General features: G+C 34.7%; 3 protein-coding genes across 6 annotated transcripts; all 3 read right to left on the reverse strand.

The window, feature by feature from the left end:
- Positions 1–341: 341 nt before the first annotated feature.
- On the reverse strand, positions 342–9,058 carry LOC115995323 (hydroxyproline O-galactosyltransferase GALT3). Of its 4 annotated transcripts, none has more exons than XR_004093328.1 (9): positions 8,686–9,054; positions 6,660–7,566; positions 6,050–6,285; positions 5,651–5,929; positions 4,767–4,895; positions 4,243–4,419; positions 4,056–4,163; positions 891–1,299; positions 342–744 (listed from the first exon to the last, which is right to left on the reverse strand). XR_004093328.1 is itself a non-coding variant. In XM_031119840.1 (8 exons), the coding sequence occupies exons 2-8, from the start codon at positions 7,408–7,410 to the stop codon at positions 1,287–1,289; spliced, it is 1,677 nt and encodes a 558-aa protein (XP_030975700.1). In that variant the 5' UTR covers positions 7,411–7,566; positions 8,686–9,058; the 3' UTR covers positions 774–1,286. The 4 variants fall into 4 exon arrangements, 2 of the variants coding, with proteins under 2 accessions (XP_030975700.1, XP_030975699.1); XR_004093327.1 differs by having other exon boundaries at positions 867–1,299; XM_031119840.1 differs by lacking the exon at positions 342–744 and having other exon boundaries at positions 774–1,299; positions 4,259–4,419; positions 8,686–9,058.
- A 3,714-nt stretch (positions 9,059–12,772) lies between these two features.
- Positions 12,773–16,397, reverse strand: LOC115995324 (zinc finger BED domain-containing protein RICESLEEPER 1-like). The gene is made up of 2 exons (XM_031119841.1): positions 16,306–16,397; positions 12,773–14,797 (listed from the first exon to the last, which is right to left on the reverse strand). The coding sequence occupies exon 2, from the start codon at positions 14,793–14,795 to the stop codon at positions 13,104–13,106; it is 1,692 nt and encodes a 563-aa protein (XP_030975701.1). The 5' UTR covers positions 14,796–14,797; positions 16,306–16,397; the 3' UTR covers positions 12,773–13,103.
- Positions 16,398–19,013: 2,616 nt separating this feature from the next.
- Positions 19,014–21,655, reverse strand: LOC115950762 (zinc finger BED domain-containing protein RICESLEEPER 2-like). The gene is made up of 2 exons (XM_031067998.1): positions 21,566–21,655; positions 19,014–20,977 (listed from the first exon to the last, which is right to left on the reverse strand). Exon 2 carries the CDS (start codon positions 20,973–20,975, stop codon positions 19,308–19,310), a length of 1,668 nt encoding a protein of 555 aa, XP_030923858.1. The 5' UTR covers positions 20,976–20,977; positions 21,566–21,655; the 3' UTR covers positions 19,014–19,307.
- Positions 21,656–21,711: the final 56 nt, after the last annotated feature.

Consider the following 21,711-nt stretch of genomic DNA (forward strand, 5'->3'; position numbering starts at 1 on the left):
TATCATTTATATTAAAAAAAAAAAGAGAGGAAGAAATAAAATAGCAAATTTCTCATTTTATAGATCAGCTACTTGGACCCGGATCCCTCCATTTTCCAATAATTTTTGTCACTTGCAAATCTAAGAGCTTAGTTGGCTGTTCTGGAAATTATCCCAAATTGCTAATGTATGCCACGTGGGCTGGATGGGTCAACTGCCAGTCTGCCACCAATACTTATGAAACAACACAACAGTCAACAGTATGATGCTTTGGATCAATCCCATTGGCTAAAAAGTGATAAAAAATTTAAAATATTAAACATGTGATCTACCTTCAATCTTTTTTTTTTCACATTTGTCAATGGAATATGTTCACACATGTTCTTCATCGATATATGAAGAGAGAGAGAGAGAGACATATTAATCATTACACAAACTGGATGGTGCACGTTACACGGCTCAGACCAATCGCTCAAATGGTTTTCGGTTGGCTTAAATGTTCTATGATTTGTAAGCCTTCAATGTTCTATGATTATTAGAATTGGAAATTTGGAATATAAATCCATTACCTCTAATATATATATGTATGTATATATATAAAGCACATTATTAAAAATAAATCCACTACCTTGTACTTTTCAGAAGAAAAGACAGACCAAAAGGCTATTATTATTCTACAAAAATAGAACCAAAAGAGGTCAAACAACAAACTCTTTCAACTTGTTTTTGTAATCAATGGCACGCTTTCATGTACTAAACATTGACCTGTACACAAAAGTCAAAACGATCAGCACAAATTAACAAATAATTTGAGACACAATTTTCATCAAAATTTGAGAAGAAATCACCCCGAAAGAATGAGAAAACACAAAGATAAGGAGCAGTACAAGATAAAAAAAGAGAGGACAAACTTAGTTCATCCTAGTTGCACCAAAGAATATCTGAATGGTTCCACTTGTATAGCATGTCACCAGGAGCATGAATTGGAGAAAAATATCAATAGTTGCGTGAACTGCAATTCAATTTCTGGTTGCCGGATTGCTTTTTACTTTGTCTTTACAGTGAAGAGTTTGAGCTCGTCAAGGGGGGTTCCTGTGTCGCTAAGGTTGATATTTACTCACAGCAAAGGGCCTGGTGCTCTTTGTGCAGCGTCTCCCAAAGGCATAGCACCTTCCTCGGGCCTTGATAATGGGCCAGAACATAATTTGGTTCACATCCAGCATTGTGAAACCTATCATCATTGATGTAATGCACTTCTTGGCCACTTTTCTTGAATTGTTCAATCCATATGCCCATTGCAACATCTTCTAGTTTAAAAAGCTGAAAATTGTACAAGTTGACAAGGAAAAATTAACATGAGCGAAAGACCAACTTAGCAGCTATCACTAAAATACAGTTCTGTGGTGATTTAGTTATTCCTGATGCATGCATCATGGTGACACTGAAGGCTCAAATGATTCTTCGACATAGAATTCCAAACATGCTATCTTGATATACCTTGGAAATTAACTAGTATAGCTTCCCTATTGTAAGTGTACCTTGATGGCTTGCTACTTTGGTTTTTTTTTGGAAAGTGGGGTGGTCCTAAATGGAAATTTCATTTCAACAGAACAGCCAACAAAACTAGATTACAAACATCCAATTAGATGTTACCTTGGTGGAGACATAGAAGTGAGCTTTTTTAAAGCAGATGGGTAGTTATGTCAGATTGAGACATGGTGTGAGCAACATGGGATGGTAGGAGACCCCGACTCAATGTGTTTATGGATTGAACGGGATTCAAGCTGTGTGTGAAAATGGTTGAATTTGCCAGCAGTGTGAAAGGTGAATGACAGAGCTAGTGAGTGGGTAAGAGAAGGTGTATTGCAGTCTGGTCAGCGCATCTGTTTAGGTTTGAATCCTTTCACCTTGGTGTGGCAAATTGTAAGAAAATTTGGATTAGTTTCCTATGGAAGAGTTATTTAAAGTTGTGGAACCTTTTTATTCAGGCAAGCTCAGACCAAAAAACCAGCGGGATAGACTGAGAAAAGGCATCCAACAACATTCATTTACAACTCAAGTGGACCAGCATATTTCATTCCTTCTAACCCATTTGAACAAAACAGCTTTACCCCCATAACCACAAGAGAACCTCATGTCCTAACCTTGTAATAGCCTGCACCACTACTTGAGTCTCCCACAAATATTACATTGTTGAGGCCATGATCTATAATTAAAATAATTGTAAATCTGAATGCCAAGGCCTCTGCTGTAAGCAGATTAGTTGTATGGATTTTCATGGACCAGTCTTCTAAAATTTCACCCTCTTAATTTCTAAGAATAGCTGCCACAAAAGGTTCCTTGCAGCAGCAGCAGCATTTAACTTAACCCTGTTTTTGGGAGGGGAGGACCTAGTGGATTCACACTGCAAAACTTTATCCTTGCCAAGGTGGATGTTGACCATCCTCTGCACTCTCCTTACAACCTCTTCTGGCCAAATGGACACTTTCCAAAGACAACATTGTTCCTTGCCTTCCAGATGGCTTCAAGAGTAACAGCAGCTATTACATCCCATTCCTGCTTCATTTTTGCTTGCAGTCCTCCTAATGCTGATGCATTCAACAGTTTCTTGACAAACTCCCCTACACCATTAACTTCCAGAGTATCACCCTGAAATTCCAATGGTTTCCAAACCAAACTGTTTGCAAACTCACATTTCTGAAACAAATGCAGTGATATTTCATATCCCACATAAGCAGCACTCCACATCTTCAAATGACAATGCTTGCTGATCCTTCCTTTAATAGGGTTTACGTCAGCTGCTACCCTCTAAAGAAAGAACATTAGCCTTTCATGAACCCTTAACTTCCACAACTTTCACCAAAGCTCAGAATTTGTGTTGTTAAATCTGTAAAGGTTCTGTAGACAGTACATAGACTTAACAGAGAATCTGCTACATTCTGATCAGCTTTGGGCACTAGAGGGATGGAAATTTGAAAAATAGAATCGGCTGATTCCCTGTTGAAATAATAATACAACTTCAGAGGATCTCATTTCCACCAGTTTTCCCTTAATAAGCTGCTGACTTAAAGAGGCATAGCTCCAAGCTCAGCACATCTAGGCCTTGGCTTGAAATCTGGCAACCAGGGAACCCAAGTTTCCTTCCATGCATCTATATCGGTATATCCTCTCTATTCCCCACTAAGTAACAACATCCTTTTTTATTACATTTTCGTATTTTCAATATTTCTCCTCACCCATGATGCAATTCCTCACCCTGTCCTGCCTCCAAATTTTGCTCTCAACACTCAAGAGCAAATATGTATAGCTTAAATGAAGCGACAGACTCGAGTAATCCTTAGAATGACGTTCAAGACTTGTCAACAAAAATGAGAATTTCTAATCTTTCCATTGATTGTTCCAACAAAACCAAATTACCCCCCCCCCCCCCCTCTTTTACTGTACTTCTTTGTGTAAGAGAAGTTTAACCATTTATTAAGCAGCTGACACGTGTATTTCTACTAATTTATGTTAAAGAGCAATTTCAACTATTTATCAACCAAATGATATGTGTTCTAAACAACTCAAACAGACGCTTAGAAAAATTATTATGTTAGCATTGCTTTTGATGTTTGTAAGTCAGAAAATTTTACCCTAAGATCTCCTTCCTGACGGCCATGGACAATGGATTTTGTAATGATATACCAAAGTTGCTTGCAATGACGTTCAAGACTTGTCAACAAAAATGAGACTTTCTTTTATTGTACTTCTTTTTGTGTAAAAGAAGTTTTAATCATTTATTAAGTAGATGATACATGTGTTTCTACTACTTTTTTGTTAAAAAGCAATTTCAACTATTTATCAAGCAAATGATACGTGTTCTAAACAACTCAAACAGAAGCTTAGAAAAATTATTATGTTAGCATTGTTTTTGAGATTTGTAAGTCAGAAAATTTTACCCCCAGATCTCCTTCCTGATGGCCATAGACAATGGATTTTGTAATGATATATCAAATTTGCTTTTAACAAATAAGACAATGGATTTTGTAATGATATATCAAATTTGCTTTTACAATTTGTTAAAAAGTAAATTTTACCTTAAGCTCTCTTTCATGGTGACCACGAACAATGAATTTTGCAATGTCCCGAGAGATAATGTATCCTGGACCATGGGCCCATGGTGGATATGAAGCAGGTGGCCATTCCTTAAAACAAAAAGTTATCATAGTCAGGTCAAAGAGCAAAATATCATTCTTGTAAAGTGAAATCTGACAAGATGGATACCTCAGTGCTTATATACCATTTGCTGTCTTTATCCCTATGGGGTGCTGATTTGAAAGAAATAAGACCATACAAGAGTCCATTAGGTGCCTTTCCCTTGAGGCTAGAGAGAACTTCATCAATCCTAACAAAAGCATCATCATCTGTTTTCATGATAAATTTGGCAGGGAGGATTTTGGTCTGCATAGTAAGAAAACAAGATGTTTCTATAAGCAAATACAGAATTTGAATTTTCAACCATGGACTGCCACATCTAACGATAACCATAAAGAGCATAAGTTAATAAAGCAACAAAGTGCCATGTTTAGTTCTATTCAGTACTGTAACCAGAAAATGATTTGAGGACAGAGAACAAGAATGTTATTAATATATATATATATACATAATATAAGATGAGTCAAGGAATAATATTGCTAACAGCCTTAAAGTAGCAACTAGCAAGTAGAACTGTCAATAAAGTGAACCATAAAGAGATGGCAGCAATCCCATGATTTTCTCTTTCTAATATTTGAATCTACTTAACTTACCCCAAAGATGCAAATTGCAACTGTTTTCAAAGCAATCAAGCTGTAATAATCAACAAAGGGCATCAACTGGATATCCCCATATGCTTGAGCTTCTCTCCATAGCTCATAATTGACTTGGTTGTTCTTGTGCTGCAGGTTCAAAAATATTAAAGTCACCATAACACTTCCTGATCAAGAGTAAATATTGATAGATAGGACTACCATGCCCTATCTATGGAGAGTGTCATAGTATAGCAGTTTTTTAAAAAAAAATCTTTTTCAGATTAAGAATATTAAGAATGTAGGGAACGGTTGTTTCATTCTTTTTCAGATATGCAGTTTGCTTAGCAACTGCATACGGAGCTCAAGATCTTAGGCAATAGCAAGTTAGCAAACAGTGATACTTTACACAAAAAGTTTAACAAAACTTATCTCAACAGCAATAAACAATAACTTATGATTATTGTTAGAATAGTCGTTGAATGGTTAAATTCACCCTTTTATAGTGAGTTAAGCTTTTGGGGCAAATAATTTATCATGGTATCAGCACATATGGTCTTGAGTTTGAATCCTGTCTTCACTCTACCTTCCGTTTAAAAAGTTAAAAATGTCAGTGTTGGACCCCACTTATTACTGGGGATTCTGGACCCACAAGTGAGAGAGGTTGTTAGAACAATGTTTAAATGATTAAATTTTCCATTCCTAATGGCTTAAGCTTTTAGAACCAGTGGTAATCTATCAATTAGTACGCCTAAACACTCTTAACAGACAACCAGCAGAACCAGGAAAACAAGATTACAGCTTTAGATTTCCTTTAGGGAAAGGCCAGAGCAAATGGAATACTATATGAAGAATATCTTGATAAGAACAAAGTTACTCTGCACAGTCTACATTTTATCACTTACAAGGCCAATGAAAAATCTAACAGCTACATCCCCAGAGCGAACAGCCTCATATTGCATCCAAGACCTCCTCAGTGCCATACGACGCTCAAAATTATTTCCCGAAGAGAAAATCCCAATCAACAATATAAGTCGTTTTCTTGAAACTGACGGAGCTTTGAGGTGCTCTACTTCAACAACCAAATCATTATCTTCAGAAACAGGTAAGCCTTTAGCCAAGGCAGATAAGAGATCCAAACCACCCGCCACTTTGACTCTGTTAACTGACCATGGTTCAAGTTTCTGCATTGGTAGAAATTGCATCCAGGGTGGGAGTGATCACTCCTATCAAAATGCATAACTTCAAAGTATTACCCAGCTTCTCACTTTAATATATATCATATAAGTAATCTAACATCTTACCTCCCTATATGCAAAAGACGTTTCATGCCTCCCATTTATGGTCATATGAAAGCCCTCCAGACCAACCCACAATGTGGCAGTGAAGGGATTCCCTTCAACAAATGGGAAACTCACACTTCCATGGGCACTTTCCCTGGAACCATTTGTAAACATGTCACTTGTAGGATGACTTACATTCAGATTATCTTCCACACTGCTCCTGGCAATTTGTTCATTGCAAAGAACAAGTCCATCAACTGCAAATTTGTCAACATATGTTAGATATTAAATTATTAATGGCAAGAATCATTCTTTTGAATCTGTTAAAGAACACAAAAGAAAAAAAAAAAGAAAAGAAAAAAAGAAGATAATTAGTATTGAATATGTGTCTAAATTTTACACTTAGGTACAGGAAACACATGATATGAATGATTCTTCCTATGTGACTTATGTGTTTGTTCTCTGCCAATGCAAAGGATGAGACTTGAGAGTAAGGCTCAGTCGCCAATAAATCTGAAGTAAAGTTTCGAATGCATGCAAGGCTGCAATATATTTGGTTTGCACTAGTCACACTAGCAGTATTCTGACATGATGCAAATCTGGCTAATAAGAAAATTGTAATGGAACATACCTTTGATGATGCTAGCAGAACCATGAGCAGGACATCTTTCCTCTTTGCCCCAACCAGCTTCACTAGTCCATGTATTCTGAACTATAAATGGCTCCTCTGTCATATTATCTCCAGGAAGACTAACATTGAAATGCAAGTTAATAGGAGGTGTTGGCTCCCCAGAAAGTTGCGATCCTACGAGTTCAATTTGAAAGCTTCCATTTTGTCCATTGGGAATGCCAACTAAAGTAATTGAAGAATCCCCAACTAGACCACAAGGGAGCTCAAGAATGACTCCATCACTCATTGCTGTCTTATCAAGTGTACTAACAGAGTAAGGACAATTTTTATTGTTGGAGTTGTTACTGTTGCTAAACTTGGAGGCTTTTTCCTTCTCAATTGTGGAGAGTAAATCTTTCCATGCTATGGAAGCCTCTTTGACTCCATCAGCTGTTTCAGGAAAAGTGTCATTCCTGGAAAGTAGCATACGCATGTGAGCCCATACAAGCAGGGCCTTTGATTCTTCCTCAGAAATATTTTTAGAAGCATACAGATCACTGAGTCCTTCAATATCTTTAAGAGGGGGCTTTTTTAACGGCTTTGATACTTTTTTAACGGTGCCACTGTCCTTCATTTGAGAATCACTGGTTGGATGGTTTCTAAAGAAATCATATGCTGACTGCTTCTGTGGCTGGATTCCTATAAGGCTGTAACGGAGAACCAAGATCACTGCAAGAGCCACGATACACATGCCTCCAGACCACTTCTTCATTTTCAACAAATTTAAGCTAAATTAAAGTAAGAGGGCTGTAAAACCATAGGACTCTTCTTTTATCCATTTCATAAGGAATAATTGTAACTAAATATGTAGCCCTGTTCATGGATTGTCATCTTCTGTCATTGTCAAATAGTTCGGATCAAAAGGAAGCTGTAAAACAGTTTCAAATGTCAAAACAAAACAATTGGTAACATCCAAAAACAAAGCATTTTGGGCCATGGCTCAGGTAATTGAAGGTGTGGGTGGGACTAGGTTATGTCTTAGGATCAAATCTTACAAATTAAAACTCCCAAAAAAAACAAGATAAAAAAATTTTGAAAAAAAAGAGGGTTAAATCAACATTAATTGAAAAGCCCCGTAATTTGCAGAGGAAGTATAGAAAAATGAAAGATATCATAAAATTCTTAACATTTATTATTCATGACCCAAGACACAAAAAATCCTCAACCAAGCTTAATAAATCCATTTGAGTTATTTAAGATGAATCCCAGTTTTGGACTTAAAAACACACACAAAAAGAGTAAAGAACCTAAGCAGCTACGCTTCACTTTTCTTTTCCTTTTGTGTTCTCAACAACCAATTGATCGAAAATTGGAAACTGCACGGCATGGCCAATGAAACACAACCACAAAGTCATAACAATTTCAGAAGCTACCAAAGGAAATCAAACTAAAAACTTCCTAGCTTCTGTTAAACTAATGATTAATTAATCAAATTCATCCTTTCTAAATAACTTTAGCTTTTATGACTAATGGAAATTTATCATGGTATCAAAGTAGGTGGTCCTTAATTTGAACAATGTCTCCCCAGTCCTCACTACCTCCCATTTAATAAGTCAAAAATCCCACACGTTAGGCCGATTAATAATCCAATGGTAATGGCATCTTTTGTGCTGCTGGTTCAAATGCACCTCTCCCTCCTACACTATCTACTTATCTACTTATATATATATATATATATATATATATATATTTTTTAAATAAATAAAAGAGGAAAGATACTCTTTAACCCCACGGATCAAAATTCACCTACTCTCCATATATGTAAGCAAGCAAGTCCACTAACATTAACATAGCATTGTCAACAATATTAACTTTTAATTAACCATTTAAACGACCCAGATCAAAAATAAATCATCCAAGTCCATGTTTGGTGCTTAAGAATCATCTTCATGAGTTTCTAATCTTAGCTATAATAGACAAAGCAATGTACTTAAATATACAACTAAAAATCTTTAAAACCTTCACAAAAATATAGAATCATGCATACCTTACATGGGATTTCGTTCTTCAGTGGGAAAGAACAAAGAACTTGAAGATCTCAAATCTGAAAGTGGAGCAACAAAAACTTCTTTGTTTTTGTTTTCAGTTCGTTTTAGAACTCAACCAACTAAACTGACCCTTTTTTTTTGAGAAGGAAATAAACTGACCATTTGTCTTTTTTTTTTTTTGTCTAAAAATAAATTTTTTAAGCTTCAAGTTTATCTGAAACCTTTAGAGGGGAAGAGTTTTTTGAGTTGTGTTTGTTCAGGTGGGAATGAAACGAGGTCGTTTTTGGAAGGTGGCTTGTCAAATCCTAGTCTTTAGCAGTTGATTACTTGATAGTCTTAGATTAATGCTCTGTCGGAACATGGGGGTAGAAAACAGTGACTGGGATGTTGGGATTAGGATCCGGTGTATTACTAAGGGTATTGCACCGATGCAATTCACCTTCCTCTCTCTCTCTCTCTCAAATTTTGTTTACATTTTACTTTTTAAATTTTTACTTTTTACTTTTTTACTTTTATCTTTAACTGTTTTTTTAATTAATAGTTAAGATTAAAAGTTACTTTTTGCAACTATTAATCTCAACCATTAATAATAATTGCATCGGTGCAATATTTAAGATATTGCACCTAATCTCAATCCGGGAAGTTGAAGGCCTATTTGATGAGTACTATTAAGTGTTGACACTCCGGCACCACCATCTTCCAATTTAATGACTGGCATAAGATTCACGTTAAGTTTAGTGCCATTAAAAACACATGTTTAAGGTTAATAAATGTTTAATTATGAGAAGTAATGCATACTTTTTTTTAAGAAAAAAAAAAAACTTTATTTGGAAATTCATAAAGTAATGAAAATGAAACAAGTAATGAATATTTTAAAATAAATAAATGAAAATCAATGAAATGTAATAATTTTTTAATTACATTACCATTATACCCCTATTTTAAAATTAGATGCCAAATGTTTAGGGGTGTTTTGCGAGAAGGAATGTATGTTTGAGATTATAACTTTATAAGAAAACATGGAGGCATTAGTGTTCTTCCGATTCCTTTTTATTCATTCTATTATTTTCTATTTAAATTATCAAATAAAAGAATCATTTTTGATTCCCTCCATAAAACTCTCAAACAAGAGAATTGAATAAATATTCCCAAAATGATATATATATATATATATATATTTTTTTTTTTTTTCATTCATTCCATTCTCTCCTTTCAATTGGAGTATTAATGATTTTAGCTTACATCCTTACACACATAAATTTTCTGTGGTTGTTTGTGCTTTATTAGACATACTAATAGTATTTTCTTAGAAAAGAAAATGATATACTAGTAGTATGTCCTGGCCATGGACATATTTAATTAAAATTTATATATAAAATAAAATATATATTTAAAATATAGATTAAATTATCGAAATGCACACATATATTAAGTTACTTGCTGTAAGGATGGTATGTAATGTGTAAAATTTATTAATTTAAAAAAAATGATGATAAATAATCAAAATAAATTATGGAAGAAAATTAGATTTCTATCAAAGAGAATCAAGTGTAAGGCTTTCACAAAAATTCTTGTAGAATCGAGAATGAAGTTTTGCAAGTTATATAAGTTTAGACTTTAGGGTTTGTTTGGTTGGAGGGATGAAAAAGTTGGAGAATAAAAAATGGGAAATGAATAGAAAAGTGAGAGAATATAATAAATAGTTAGTTTTCTCTAATATATGTTTGGTTGGAATGATGGAAAAGTGGAGAAATGAAATTCTCATTTGTTTGGTTGAGAAAAAAAAAAATGAGAGAATGAAAAATGAAATTGGTATAAATTTACAATTATATTCTTATTAAATAAAACAAAAAGAACACTTAAAAAAAAAAAAAAACAAAATTTGTGTATGGATATTTCAATATATATATATATATATATATTTTAAAAGCACAAAGCAAAGGATCCAAAAAAAAAAAAAAAAAAAATTTGAAATTGATGGGTCATAGGTAGGAAAACTAGAATCGATGGGTTAGGTCAGGTCATGATTTTTTCATCCTTTTGTTTATTTGCCTTTTCCCCTTTAATTTTCTCTCCAATTTGGGAAGAAAATGTTTTGATGGGCTCGTGGAGAAAACTCTCGGACTCCATTAGTTTTCTTTCCACCAATCCACTTAACCAAACACTCCAATAAATTTCTTTTCCCTCTTATTTTCTTTTCTATTTTTTTCATCCCCTAAAATCCACTCAACCAAACGGAGCATTAGAATATGATTGCACCCTTTATAAAACACGTACTCAATATTTGAAGTATGGTGTGGTTCACCGTGCTTGATTTTCTTCCCAATCTTCGTCGCCCTCAATAATTATTACGAAGACAGATCATTCCTTTAAGGCTTAAGCAACTAAAAATTAAAAAATAAAAATAAAAGAAGAAGAAGAAGATCATATCATTCCTTGTCCCGGAACTCGGCATAGGCGCACATTGTCCATTTGGGCCCTCGAAACAGGCCAAGGCCCATTTGTAACCCAATTGACTTGGATCGACCACACGCCAACCCCTAGGGTCACTCTACTGTGGAAAATTCTGTGACACTACGTTTGTGTGTTATTGAAAGTTTTATGAACCAATGAAAGCTGAAGCTGCAGCTTGGAACCTTTTAATATCAAATGGATGAGAGACCTGCCAATAACTGGTGGATTTTAATTTTTGTGAAGGTGTAACGATTAGAACACAGTTTTTATCTCAATGGTTCACTTGAGCTATTTTGATTGGAATGGAGCATATCACTTTCATTTGGATCCACATGCCAATCACAATAGACCATGTCAACAATTGTGAAAAAATTTAGGAAAAATGTTTTGTTCCAAAGCTTATTATTTATGAAAAATGAATGGTTAATACTAGAGATACAACAAGGTTTACAAAATTTTTCAAGCCCAAGTATTCCATCTAGCATTGGACAAGATGCGAGATCATCACGTGTTCATTTAGGACACATGTTGTGTGCTAATCAAATACTTTTTTGTGCAACTTACTACTATGACAAGTTATGATTGATGCAACATTACTTTCACATAAAACCATTACAAACACTACTTTTATGGTATTCTCAGAACATGTTACTTCAACAATTATTAAAATCTGAAGTATATTAAAATCTGTTACCTCATCGAATTAGTCCCATGTATCAAATTGTTTTCAAAATTTTATTATTTAGTTTTCATGACATACAATATCTATCTCATATTCACATGAATCCTACAAGCATGGGACTCACTTCTATGTGAGAGAAGATATTATATTCACATTTAAGCCCTCTTGTACTTAAGGTAATGGCAATAAACACAGTACCCATGACCAGCACTTTCTACTAGTTAAGCATGATCATAGCCTTGGAGGTACCTAATGATTGCCTAAAATTAAATAGACTGGAATTACTTACAAGTATAGGCATAACTTATCAATAAAGAACCATATAAATTGAAGATTTCAGTATATTAGGTGGAGGAACTATGAACTCTAGTATAACAAGATTGTTTTTACATAATATTATTGGGAGTTTATAATACAAAGGGCAAAATCAGCAAGGCCACCTCAATGGTGCCGTCCCTGTGTAGACCATAGAAATGGGATAATGGATCATGATTCATGATGCTAAATGTAAATAAAGTGCAATAGCAGCAAATCATAACCATCTAGTCTGAAAGAAAAACTTGAATCGATTTCCCTTGATGCTGGAGAGATCTAGTAGTCTGATCCACATCTAATGAGACTAGTCACAACCTTCACCTGTGCTGTACTCATGTAAAAGCGTATCTGAATACTATAAAGAGACTAAGGGGATTCTAATCTAATAAGATTCATAAGAGAGATTACTCACTGGGCGTTTATTAAATGGGAGGTCCTCACTTGTGTGCAGAGACGGCAACATACATTTCTTTGACATGCTCAACTCCACAAAAGCACTACGCGTCAAGCTTGACTTGACTTGCACTAAATCGTGCATGTGGGTGCAAATCATAATAACATGCTCAGAATCTCAAAATATATACATGACCTTGGAATACAAAATGATGCTTGACATAATGTAATTTAAGCTTTACCAAATATACATAAAGGGATTTGACTAGGTTCATTACACAACCGTTATAAGAGACCACAATCATAAACCAAGTTTCAAAATAACTAACCAAAAGACATTCAAAAGCTATATGGTATAATGGCAATGCAATCAAAAGTCACAGACATCATAGGTGATTTGATTCATGCAACCTAACCAACAAGTGAAGAAAATAAAGCATCTGTTCAAGATCTCTGGTAATGCTAAAATGCAAAATCAAGACAGTTGCTGCCTTTTCCAATAGTTCTGTGGCATTGCCTTCACAGGTTAAATAGAACAAAAAGAATAGAAAGATTTATGCTTTTCATACCCTTTTAATCTTCATCTTCATCTTCATCTTCATATGAGTTGCTTTGATTCCAACTCCGAGTACACATCAACGCTCCCATAATATCACGCCCCGAGGACATAAGAGTCCAATCAATCTGCCTTGCTGTTGTATGATACGCATCATACGAAGTGACAATTGAAATGGGGATTGCCAATAGGTCACGAGCCACCCTAGAGAGGATTGGATATTTTGAGCTCGAGGCTCTCCACCAACTAATAATGTCAAAATCCTCAATCCATGGTAGGACAGGTTCTTCCAAATAAAAATCCAGTTCTGACTTTGGGTGCTGACCTTTAGGTTGAATGAATTGTTTGTATTCCTGCACCCAATCAAAACCATCTTTAGAACTCCCACAGCCTTCCTCAACACGTCTGATTTTAGGACAAGGACCATCACTACCTTCACACTCAAAAGAAGCTGAAGATTTACTCATAGGCTTCTCATCTTCATCAATAGTGTTTGCATATTCATCGTAAAGGGTCTGCAAGGCATCCAAAACAGCAGCGACCCGAAATTTGCCATCACTGTCCTCATATTTTAAAGAAGAAAATTCAAAATATTTCTTCTTAAAACGAGGATCCAACAGCGTAGTAAGTGCCAATAGCAAAAACATATCATTCCAGTACTTATCAAACTTCTGAAACATTTTCTCAGCTATAGGTTTGATGAACCTATCTGTGCTCATCGATTCATGAATTAAACTTGCTCGAAGCTCTTGAAGATTATGAAGATAATTGTTAGCTGTAGGATATTTTGCTTCAAACAATTTTTTTGCCACATTATAAATGCTTCCTAGAAGTTTAACAAAAGCCTCAGCTTTATGCCATACATCAGCAGGTGGTAGTTGTATCCCATGATACTCATCTCCAAAAAATTCTCCCATGGAATATAACTCTGAAGCCTCTTTTAGCCCCACATATGTTAGATGCCAAAATGGGCTTGGTTTCGCACAAACCGCAAAATCAAGCACTTCATCAATGATGTCTGCTATCTCAGCCAATGCATCCCGAACAATCACACTTAACATGTCAGCACAACAATACACATGAAATAGCCGACCATTGAGCTGGAACTTTTTCTTTTCTTGTACACGATCTTTAAGTATCTTGACTGTAGCATCATAATCATTACCATTTTTCATAGTGATCGTGAATATCTTGTTCTCAATTTTCCAGTCCGAAAGACACTTCAAAAGCACCTTGGAAGCATAATCTTCCTCCCCCCAAACACGGAAAAAACTAAGAACCCACTTTTTCACTTCCCAACCATCCTCAACAAAATGTGCTGTTAAGCACATATACTCATCACACACTGGAGTATTCAACACATCAACTGAGAGGCTGATTTGACCATTGAAATCAGCTAAAACTTGTTTAATTTTCACTTTCTCTTCCTTGAAGATTTTCAAGCACTCAGCTTTAACCATTTTGACATTGAGAGGATTGGCAAGTGGGTTCAGTGTATGAACAAGATCAAGAAAGCTGGGAACTTCAATGGCCCGAAGTGGCACATCTTCAGCACAGACCCATAATGCAAAAGCTCGGGCTCTTTTTGTGTCATCAAAAACCAGATTCTCACCCACATTTTCATTAGGACCACCAAAACTTTCATTGTCCAAAGAATGGGCTCTCACTTCAGCATCCAAAGCATTCTCTTTTGCATGCTCCCCAGACATTTCTGAAAAATATATCGCTACCAATTGAATTTTATCATGTAGATAAAGAGCTCAAATAAATTAAAATAATGGCAGATGGAAAGAAAAATAAGATCAATCCCTTTCAAATTTTCCAGAAACTAAATTACAACCATTTAAATTTGAGTGATGTAAACTGAACTCGAACAAATTTTAGGGACAAAATATGTATTTTAGCCGAGAGTAATGCTACAGACACAAACTATTTTATAACATTTTTACAAACTGCTGATATGGTTTTAGCATTTTTCAAATAGTTATTGTAAGTAAAAATGTGATGTTAGTGATGAGCTTATATTAGAATTAGTAAGAATTTGCCACATTAGCAATTTGTAAAAATGTTATAAAATAGTTTGTGTCTGTAGCATTACTCTTTTAACCAAAACTATAATCATGATACTCTAGTAACATACACGTGTTATTGCCTATTAATATGGCTTAAAAATGAAATTAAGCCCGTTGATTCTCTAAAGTACAGCTTTTTAAAATCTGACTTTCATTCAAATCTCAACTTATTTTCAGCTAGCCAAAATAAGTTATACCAAACATATACTAAACATGTCTTGAAAAGTAAACACAAATGTTCTTTAAAAAAATCCTGTTGTCTTTGCTCTTGAGAGAAAAAAAAAAAAAAAAAATCCCAATTAGTGGTCTTTTCCTTTTTTTAAAAGAAGAATGTGACATTTCTTATGAACTAAGGGATAGAAAATGAGGCTTTGATGTTTTTTTCTGTCATTATCTATCACCAAACTGAGACTATTTCAGTTGTTCTCTGTGTTAGAGATATTGACTCATATTTTGAATGGGAATGTAACATTGGTTGGTCTCTAGTCTAGACGCTAGCGGGTTAGGGTTTCTTCAAAGTCATTATAAAGTCATTGTAACCCCTTTATTTTCTGATACTAATGTGTTTGGATACCGCTTATTTTACTGAAAACTAAAAATAGTAAAATAATTTTTAAACATATGAATAGTGCCGTAGTACTCATTTTTAATGAAAGTTTTGAAGCAGACAAGGGCCTTTTCATAAGTATCCAAATGGGTACTAAATTTTGCTGTTGTTGTAGTGTAGCCATACTGCCAAACCACGCCACATAAATAATTGTGATGCTTTTCTCTCTATTTAATTAAAATATCTTTGAAGAAAAGGAAAATAAAGACAGACCTTCCTTTATACTTCACTTCAGTCCTAAGAAATATTAGTCCCAAATTATCAAGTCCTAAAATATATATTTCTACTTGAAAAAAAAATATAACCTTAAATCATCATCCAAACCAAACACGCCATATATAAAGCAAAAACTTTAAGCACATTAGCATAAGAAATAATTTCATCAGAGCGATATTTAACTAGCAAAGAAACTACGTTACGTTTTACTTTTACTACTACTTTCTTATTTGATTTTTGTACTTTTTTTTTTCCCAGCAACCAAACAGAATCTATTTCAAAATAATGAAACGACATTGATATTCAGATTAACGTATGACATACCTTATGTCGTCTTCTGAGAGAGAAATGTCTAAGAGGCTCTGCTTCAGAATTCAGACCTTTTCTTTTGGGTTTTGTGGTGTTCTTTGATTCGTTTATACTTTACAGTGACAAAGGAAGTGAGGGAGAGAGAGAGAGAGCACATTGTAAAAACGAGCTGTCGTTTGGTTTTGCGCGGGAAAAACATATCATGGATCACTAATGTTTTCCACGTGGCCTCAAGTATTAAATCGGACGGTTGAGGGTTTTATTAGTGATGGGACTGATGGGCACAAGTACGCACAAGCTTACTTGCTGATATTGTTCGGCTGAAAATTGTCAGTTTTGGGGGTGGAGAAAGTCTACCAACACCAAATATTTGAAAATTTATTAGAAAAATAAGTAAAAAAAAGTAATATAAGTAACGAGTTTATATAATATAATCAATTTACTGAATGTAAAAAAAGTTAAAAGTTTTTTGTGTATATAATATTATTTTTGGGGGGTTTTTCGGTATAAAAAGATGCTGCCAACCCATTAACTTGATGATCAAATTCATTTTTCATTAGTTGGATTGGATTTGAGTTGGGTCAAATTCAAATTTATAGGTTTTTTTTCAACTAATTTGGCCTAACTCGACCCATCATATATATAAATTTATTTTATAATCTTACTTTCATTTTCAATATGATTAATTTTGGTATCTTGATCATTAATTTTCATGAATTTGAAATTTTGAAATATAATTTAGGCAAATTATACGAATGAAAATAATTTATTTTTTAAAAAGTACTTAAATAGTTGATGAAAACCTAAATTTTTAGAAAGCAAGAAATATATTTGCACAACCCTTCGACAATCCAACCTAGGCTTATACACATGTAATAAGTTGAGTTGAGAATTTCTTAATTCAATAATATAGTGAACCTACGGCATAAACTTTTGGGATTAGAGTATATATATATTATAACCCCATGAGTTCAAGTAATTGTCTAGTGATAATGACATTCTTTATGGTAGTCATGTATGTAACATGAGTCTCATCTCCTCCTCCCTTATTATCTACCTCCAAAAAAAAGAAAAAAAAAAAAAAAATCCCCTAACCCCGCATGGTGATCTAGCACTTGCTTCCATCCCACCCCCCTGATTTACTTTCCCCCTTTATGCATTTTGTTTTAGCATCTTGAAATTCCTTGCATGTTGGGATTTTTGTTAAGTAACAAGACTGTTTTGCCCATAAAGAGCTGCTTTTTATATGAGAGATGAACATCTCTTCTCTTCCTATTTGGGTCTTCCTCTGGTTCTAGAGATGGTGTGGGCCCTCCTCTTCTCTTTCTTACGTTAATATTATCCTTGTTTATTACCACACACAAAAGCAAGCAACTCCAGTAACATAAACATAGCATTGTCAAAAATATTAGCTTTTAATAAACCATTTGAACAACCCAGATTAACAAATTAATCATCCAAGTCCATGTTTGGTACTTATGAATCATCTTGATGAGTTTTTAATCTCAGCACTATTAGCCAAAGCATTGTACTTTAGTACTTAAATATACAACAAAAAAGCTTCAAAGCCTACACAGAAATATAGAGTCATGCCCTACATGGGTCTTCATCCTTTAGTGTGTAAGAACAAAGAACTTGAAGATCTCAAATATGAAATTGAAGCAACAAAACTTCTTTGCTTCTGTTTCTTTTCTTTTAGAACTCAACCAATCAAACTGACCTCTATGTTTCTTTTCTTTCTTTTTTTATTCTTTGGCAAAATATAAATGTCAAGCTTCAAGTTTATATCTTTCTTTTGAGTTGTGTTTGTGTAGGTGGGAGTGAAACGAGGTCGTTTTTGGATGGTTGGCTTGTCAAATCCTAGTCTTTGGCAATTGATAAATGCTTTGTCGGCACATGGAGTTGAAACAGTGGCTGGGATGTAGAGTAGGAGGAAAATGCTAAAAGCTTAAAACTACTATAAATTCTATATGCATGTTGGAGGAAAAATATTTCTTAAAATTCTAATATTGATTCTTATATAATTTGATTTAAACTACCTCATCATTCAGAAGATGTAAATAAATATCGATGTGTGATGTTTTAATTATAACAAGATTTCGGTACGTCAAGTGCAGGAGCTATGAATCCCAGTATTACAAAAAAATATGTTTTTACATGATATTGGGAGTTTATAATACAAATCAGCAAGGCCTCCTCAATGGTGCCTTCCCTGTATCTATTAGTAAACCATAGATATGGGAAAATGCCTCATGATTACCATAAGCACACGAGCATGCACGCGCGCACACAGTCCGAAAGGAAAACTTCAATCAATTTCCCTTGAAGCTGGAGAGGTCTCGTAGTCGGATCCATGTCTTCTGAGACTAGCCATAACCTTCACCTGTGCTGTACTCATATTATCTGGATGCTATAAAAGATACTATGGGGATCTTAATCTAATTAAGGAGATTGCTCATTCTCCGTTTATCAATGGGTAATCTTCACTTGCATGCAGAGATGGCAATTAAAATATTCTGGACATGCTCATCTCCACAAAAGCACTACGCCAACTAGTCAAGCTTCACTCGACTAACACCAAATTGTGCATGTGGGTGCAAATCAATAACATCATGCTCCACGTCTCAGATGAACTAAAAAACATAATGATGCTTGACATAAGTAATTTTAGCTTCACCAAATATGCATAAAGGGATTTGACTAGGGTCATTATGCAACCATTATAAGAGACTACTATCATAAACCAAGTTTCAAAGTACATAATTAAAAGACATTCAAAAGCAAGATATATGGCATAAAGGCAACGCAATCAAAAGTCACAGACATCATAGGTATTTGATTTATGCAACCTAATTAACAAGTGAAGAAAATAAAGCATCTGTTGAAGATCTCTGGTAATGCTAAAACACAAAATCCAGACAGTTGCTTCCTTTTCAAATAGCTCTGGGCCTTCTGGCATGCCCTCACAGGTTACATAGAACAAAAAGATCTGCAAGATTCATACTTTTCTTACCCCCTTAATCTTTGTCTGAGTTGCTTTGGTTCCAACTCCGAGTACACATCAAAGCTCCCATAAGATCACGCCCTGCTGAGATTATATTCCAATCAACCTTCCTTGCTGTTGTATCATACGCGTCATATGAAGTGGCAACTGAAATGGGGATTGCCAATAAGTCACGAGCCACACTAGAGAGGATTGGATATTTTGAGCTAGAGGTTCTCCACCAACTAATAATATCAAAATCCTCAATCCATGGTATGACAGGTTCTTCCAAATAAAAATCCAGTTCTGACTTTGGGCGCCGACCTTTAGATTGAGTGAATTGTTCATATTCTTTCACCCAATCAAAACCATCTTTAGAACTGCCACAGCCTTCCTCAACACGTCTGAATTTAGGACAGGGACCATCACTATCTTCACCTGCAGACAAAGCTGAAGATTTACTCATAGACTTCTCATTTCCATCAATAGTGGTTGCATATTCATCATAAAGGGTCTGAATGGCATCCAAAACAGCAGTGACCTGTGATTTGCTATCACTGTTCTCATATTTTAAAGAAGAAAATTCAAAATATTTCTTCTTAAAACGTGGATCCAACAGTGTAGTTAGTGCCAACAGCAAAAACATATCATTCCAGTACTTATCAAACTTCTGTAACATTTTCTCAGCTATAGGTTTGATGAAACTATCTGAACTCATCGATTCACGAATCAAACTTGCTTGAAGCTCTTGAAGATTATGAAGATAGTTGTTAACTGTTGGATATTTTGTTTCAAACAAACTTTTTGCCACATTATAAATGCTTCCTAGAAGTTTAACGACAGCTTCAGCTTTACTCCATACATCAGCAGGCGGTATTTCTATCACATGATACTCATCTCTAGAAAACTCCCCCATGGAATATAACTCTGAAGCATCTTTTAGTGCCTGATATGTTAGATGCCAAAGTGAGGTTGGTCTCCCACAGGCCACATGATCAAGTACTTCATTAACTTTTATCTCAGCCAATGCATCTAGAACAATTGCACACAACATGTCAGCACAACAATACACATGAAATAACTGACCCTTCAGCTGGAGCTTCTTCTTTTCTTGAACATGATCTTTAATAATCTTGACTGTAGCAACATAATCACTATCATTTTTCATAGTGATCGCGAATATCTTGTTCTCAATTTTCCAGTCCAAAAGACACTTCAGAATCATCTTGGAAACATCATCTTCCTCTTCCCAAACACGGCAAACACCAAGTACCCACTTTTTCACTTCCCAACCATCATCAACAAAATGTGCTGTTAAGCACATATACTCACTGCACACTGAAGACTTCAACACATCAACCGAGAGGCTGATTTGACCATTGAAATCAGCTAGAGCTTGTTTAATTTTCACTCTCTCTTCCTTGAATATTTTCAAGCACTCAGCCTTAACCAATTTGACATTGCCAGGCTTAGCAAATGGGTTCACTGAATGCACAAAACGAAGAAATAAGGGATCTTCAATGATCTGAAGCGGCACATCTGCGGTGCAGATCCATAAAGCAAGGGCTTGGCTTGCTTTTGCTTCATCAAAAACCAAATTCTCACCCACATTTTCATCAATGTCACCAAAGTTTTCATTGTCCAAAGAATGGACTCTCGCTTCAGTATCCAAAGCAAGCTCATTTGCTTGTTCCCCAGACATTTCTGAAAAATATACAACCATTTGAATTTTATCATGTAGATAAAGAAATAAAATAAATTTAAATAATGGCAGATTGACAGGAAAAAAAAAAAAAAAAATTAATGCCTTTCAAATTTTCAGAAACTAAATTGAAACTTTTAAATTTGTATGGTCAAAATTGAACTCAAGCAACCTTCTTTGTGCTACTTTTCTCTCTATTTTCACTAACCTTGCTAAGATCTGAAATATTCAACACTCTGTTTGGTTAATTACAATATCTTTGAATAAGAGGAAAATAAAGAATAAAACCACTACTTCAGTACTATGAAATATTACTCCCAAATTATGAAGGTTTCAAATAAAAAAAAAATCATTTTTTTTAACCTTAATCACCATCCAAATGCACCATATTAAAGAAAAACTTTAGGCACGTTATAGCATAAGATATATGATTTCATTTCATCATCTGAGCAATGTTTAACTAACAAAGAAACACTACGTTTTACTACTACTTTCTTATTTGATTTCTTTGCTTTTTTTCTCAGCAACCAAACAGAGTCTCTTTTAAAATAATGAAACGACATTGATTATCAGATTAACGTATGACATACCCGGTGTCGTTGTCTTTTGAGAGCGAAACGTCTAAGAGAAGAGGCTCTGCTTCAGAGTTCAGAAACCTCCATTGTTTTTTTGGTTTTGTGGTTTTCTTTGATTCATTTATAAGAAAGAACTCAAAGAAGTAAGGGAGAGAGAGAGA

Source organism: Quercus lobata, chromosome 6 (genome assembly GCF_001633185.2).
Source record: "Quercus lobata isolate SW786 chromosome 6, ValleyOak3.0 Primary Assembly, whole genome shotgun sequence".
Taxonomy (NCBI): domain Eukaryota; kingdom Viridiplantae; phylum Streptophyta; class Magnoliopsida; order Fagales; family Fagaceae; genus Quercus; species Quercus lobata.

Bases quoted from the DNA above. Each gene is read 5' to 3' on its own strand.
- LOC115995323 (XM_031119839.1), bottom strand. From the start codon at position 7,410: ATGAAGAAGTGGTCTGGAGGCATGTGTATCGTGGCTCTTGCAGTGATC. The intron at 4,420-4,766 runs GTAAGTTAAGTA...CTTACTATGCAG, and splicing joins TTGCAATTTGCATCTTTGGG to ACCAAAATCCTCCCTGCCAA. The intron at 4,164-4,242 runs GTATCCATCTTG...TTTTGTTTTAAG, and splicing joins AATGGTATATAAGCACTGAG to GAATGGCCACCTGCTTCATA.
- LOC115950762 (XM_031067998.1), bottom strand. From the start codon at position 20,975: ATGTCTGGGGAACAAGCAAATGAGCTTGCTTTGGATACTGAAGCGAGA.
- LOC115995324 (XM_031119841.1), bottom strand. From the start codon at position 14,795: ATGTCTGGGGAGCATGCAAAAGAGAATGCTTTGGATGCTGAAGTGAGA.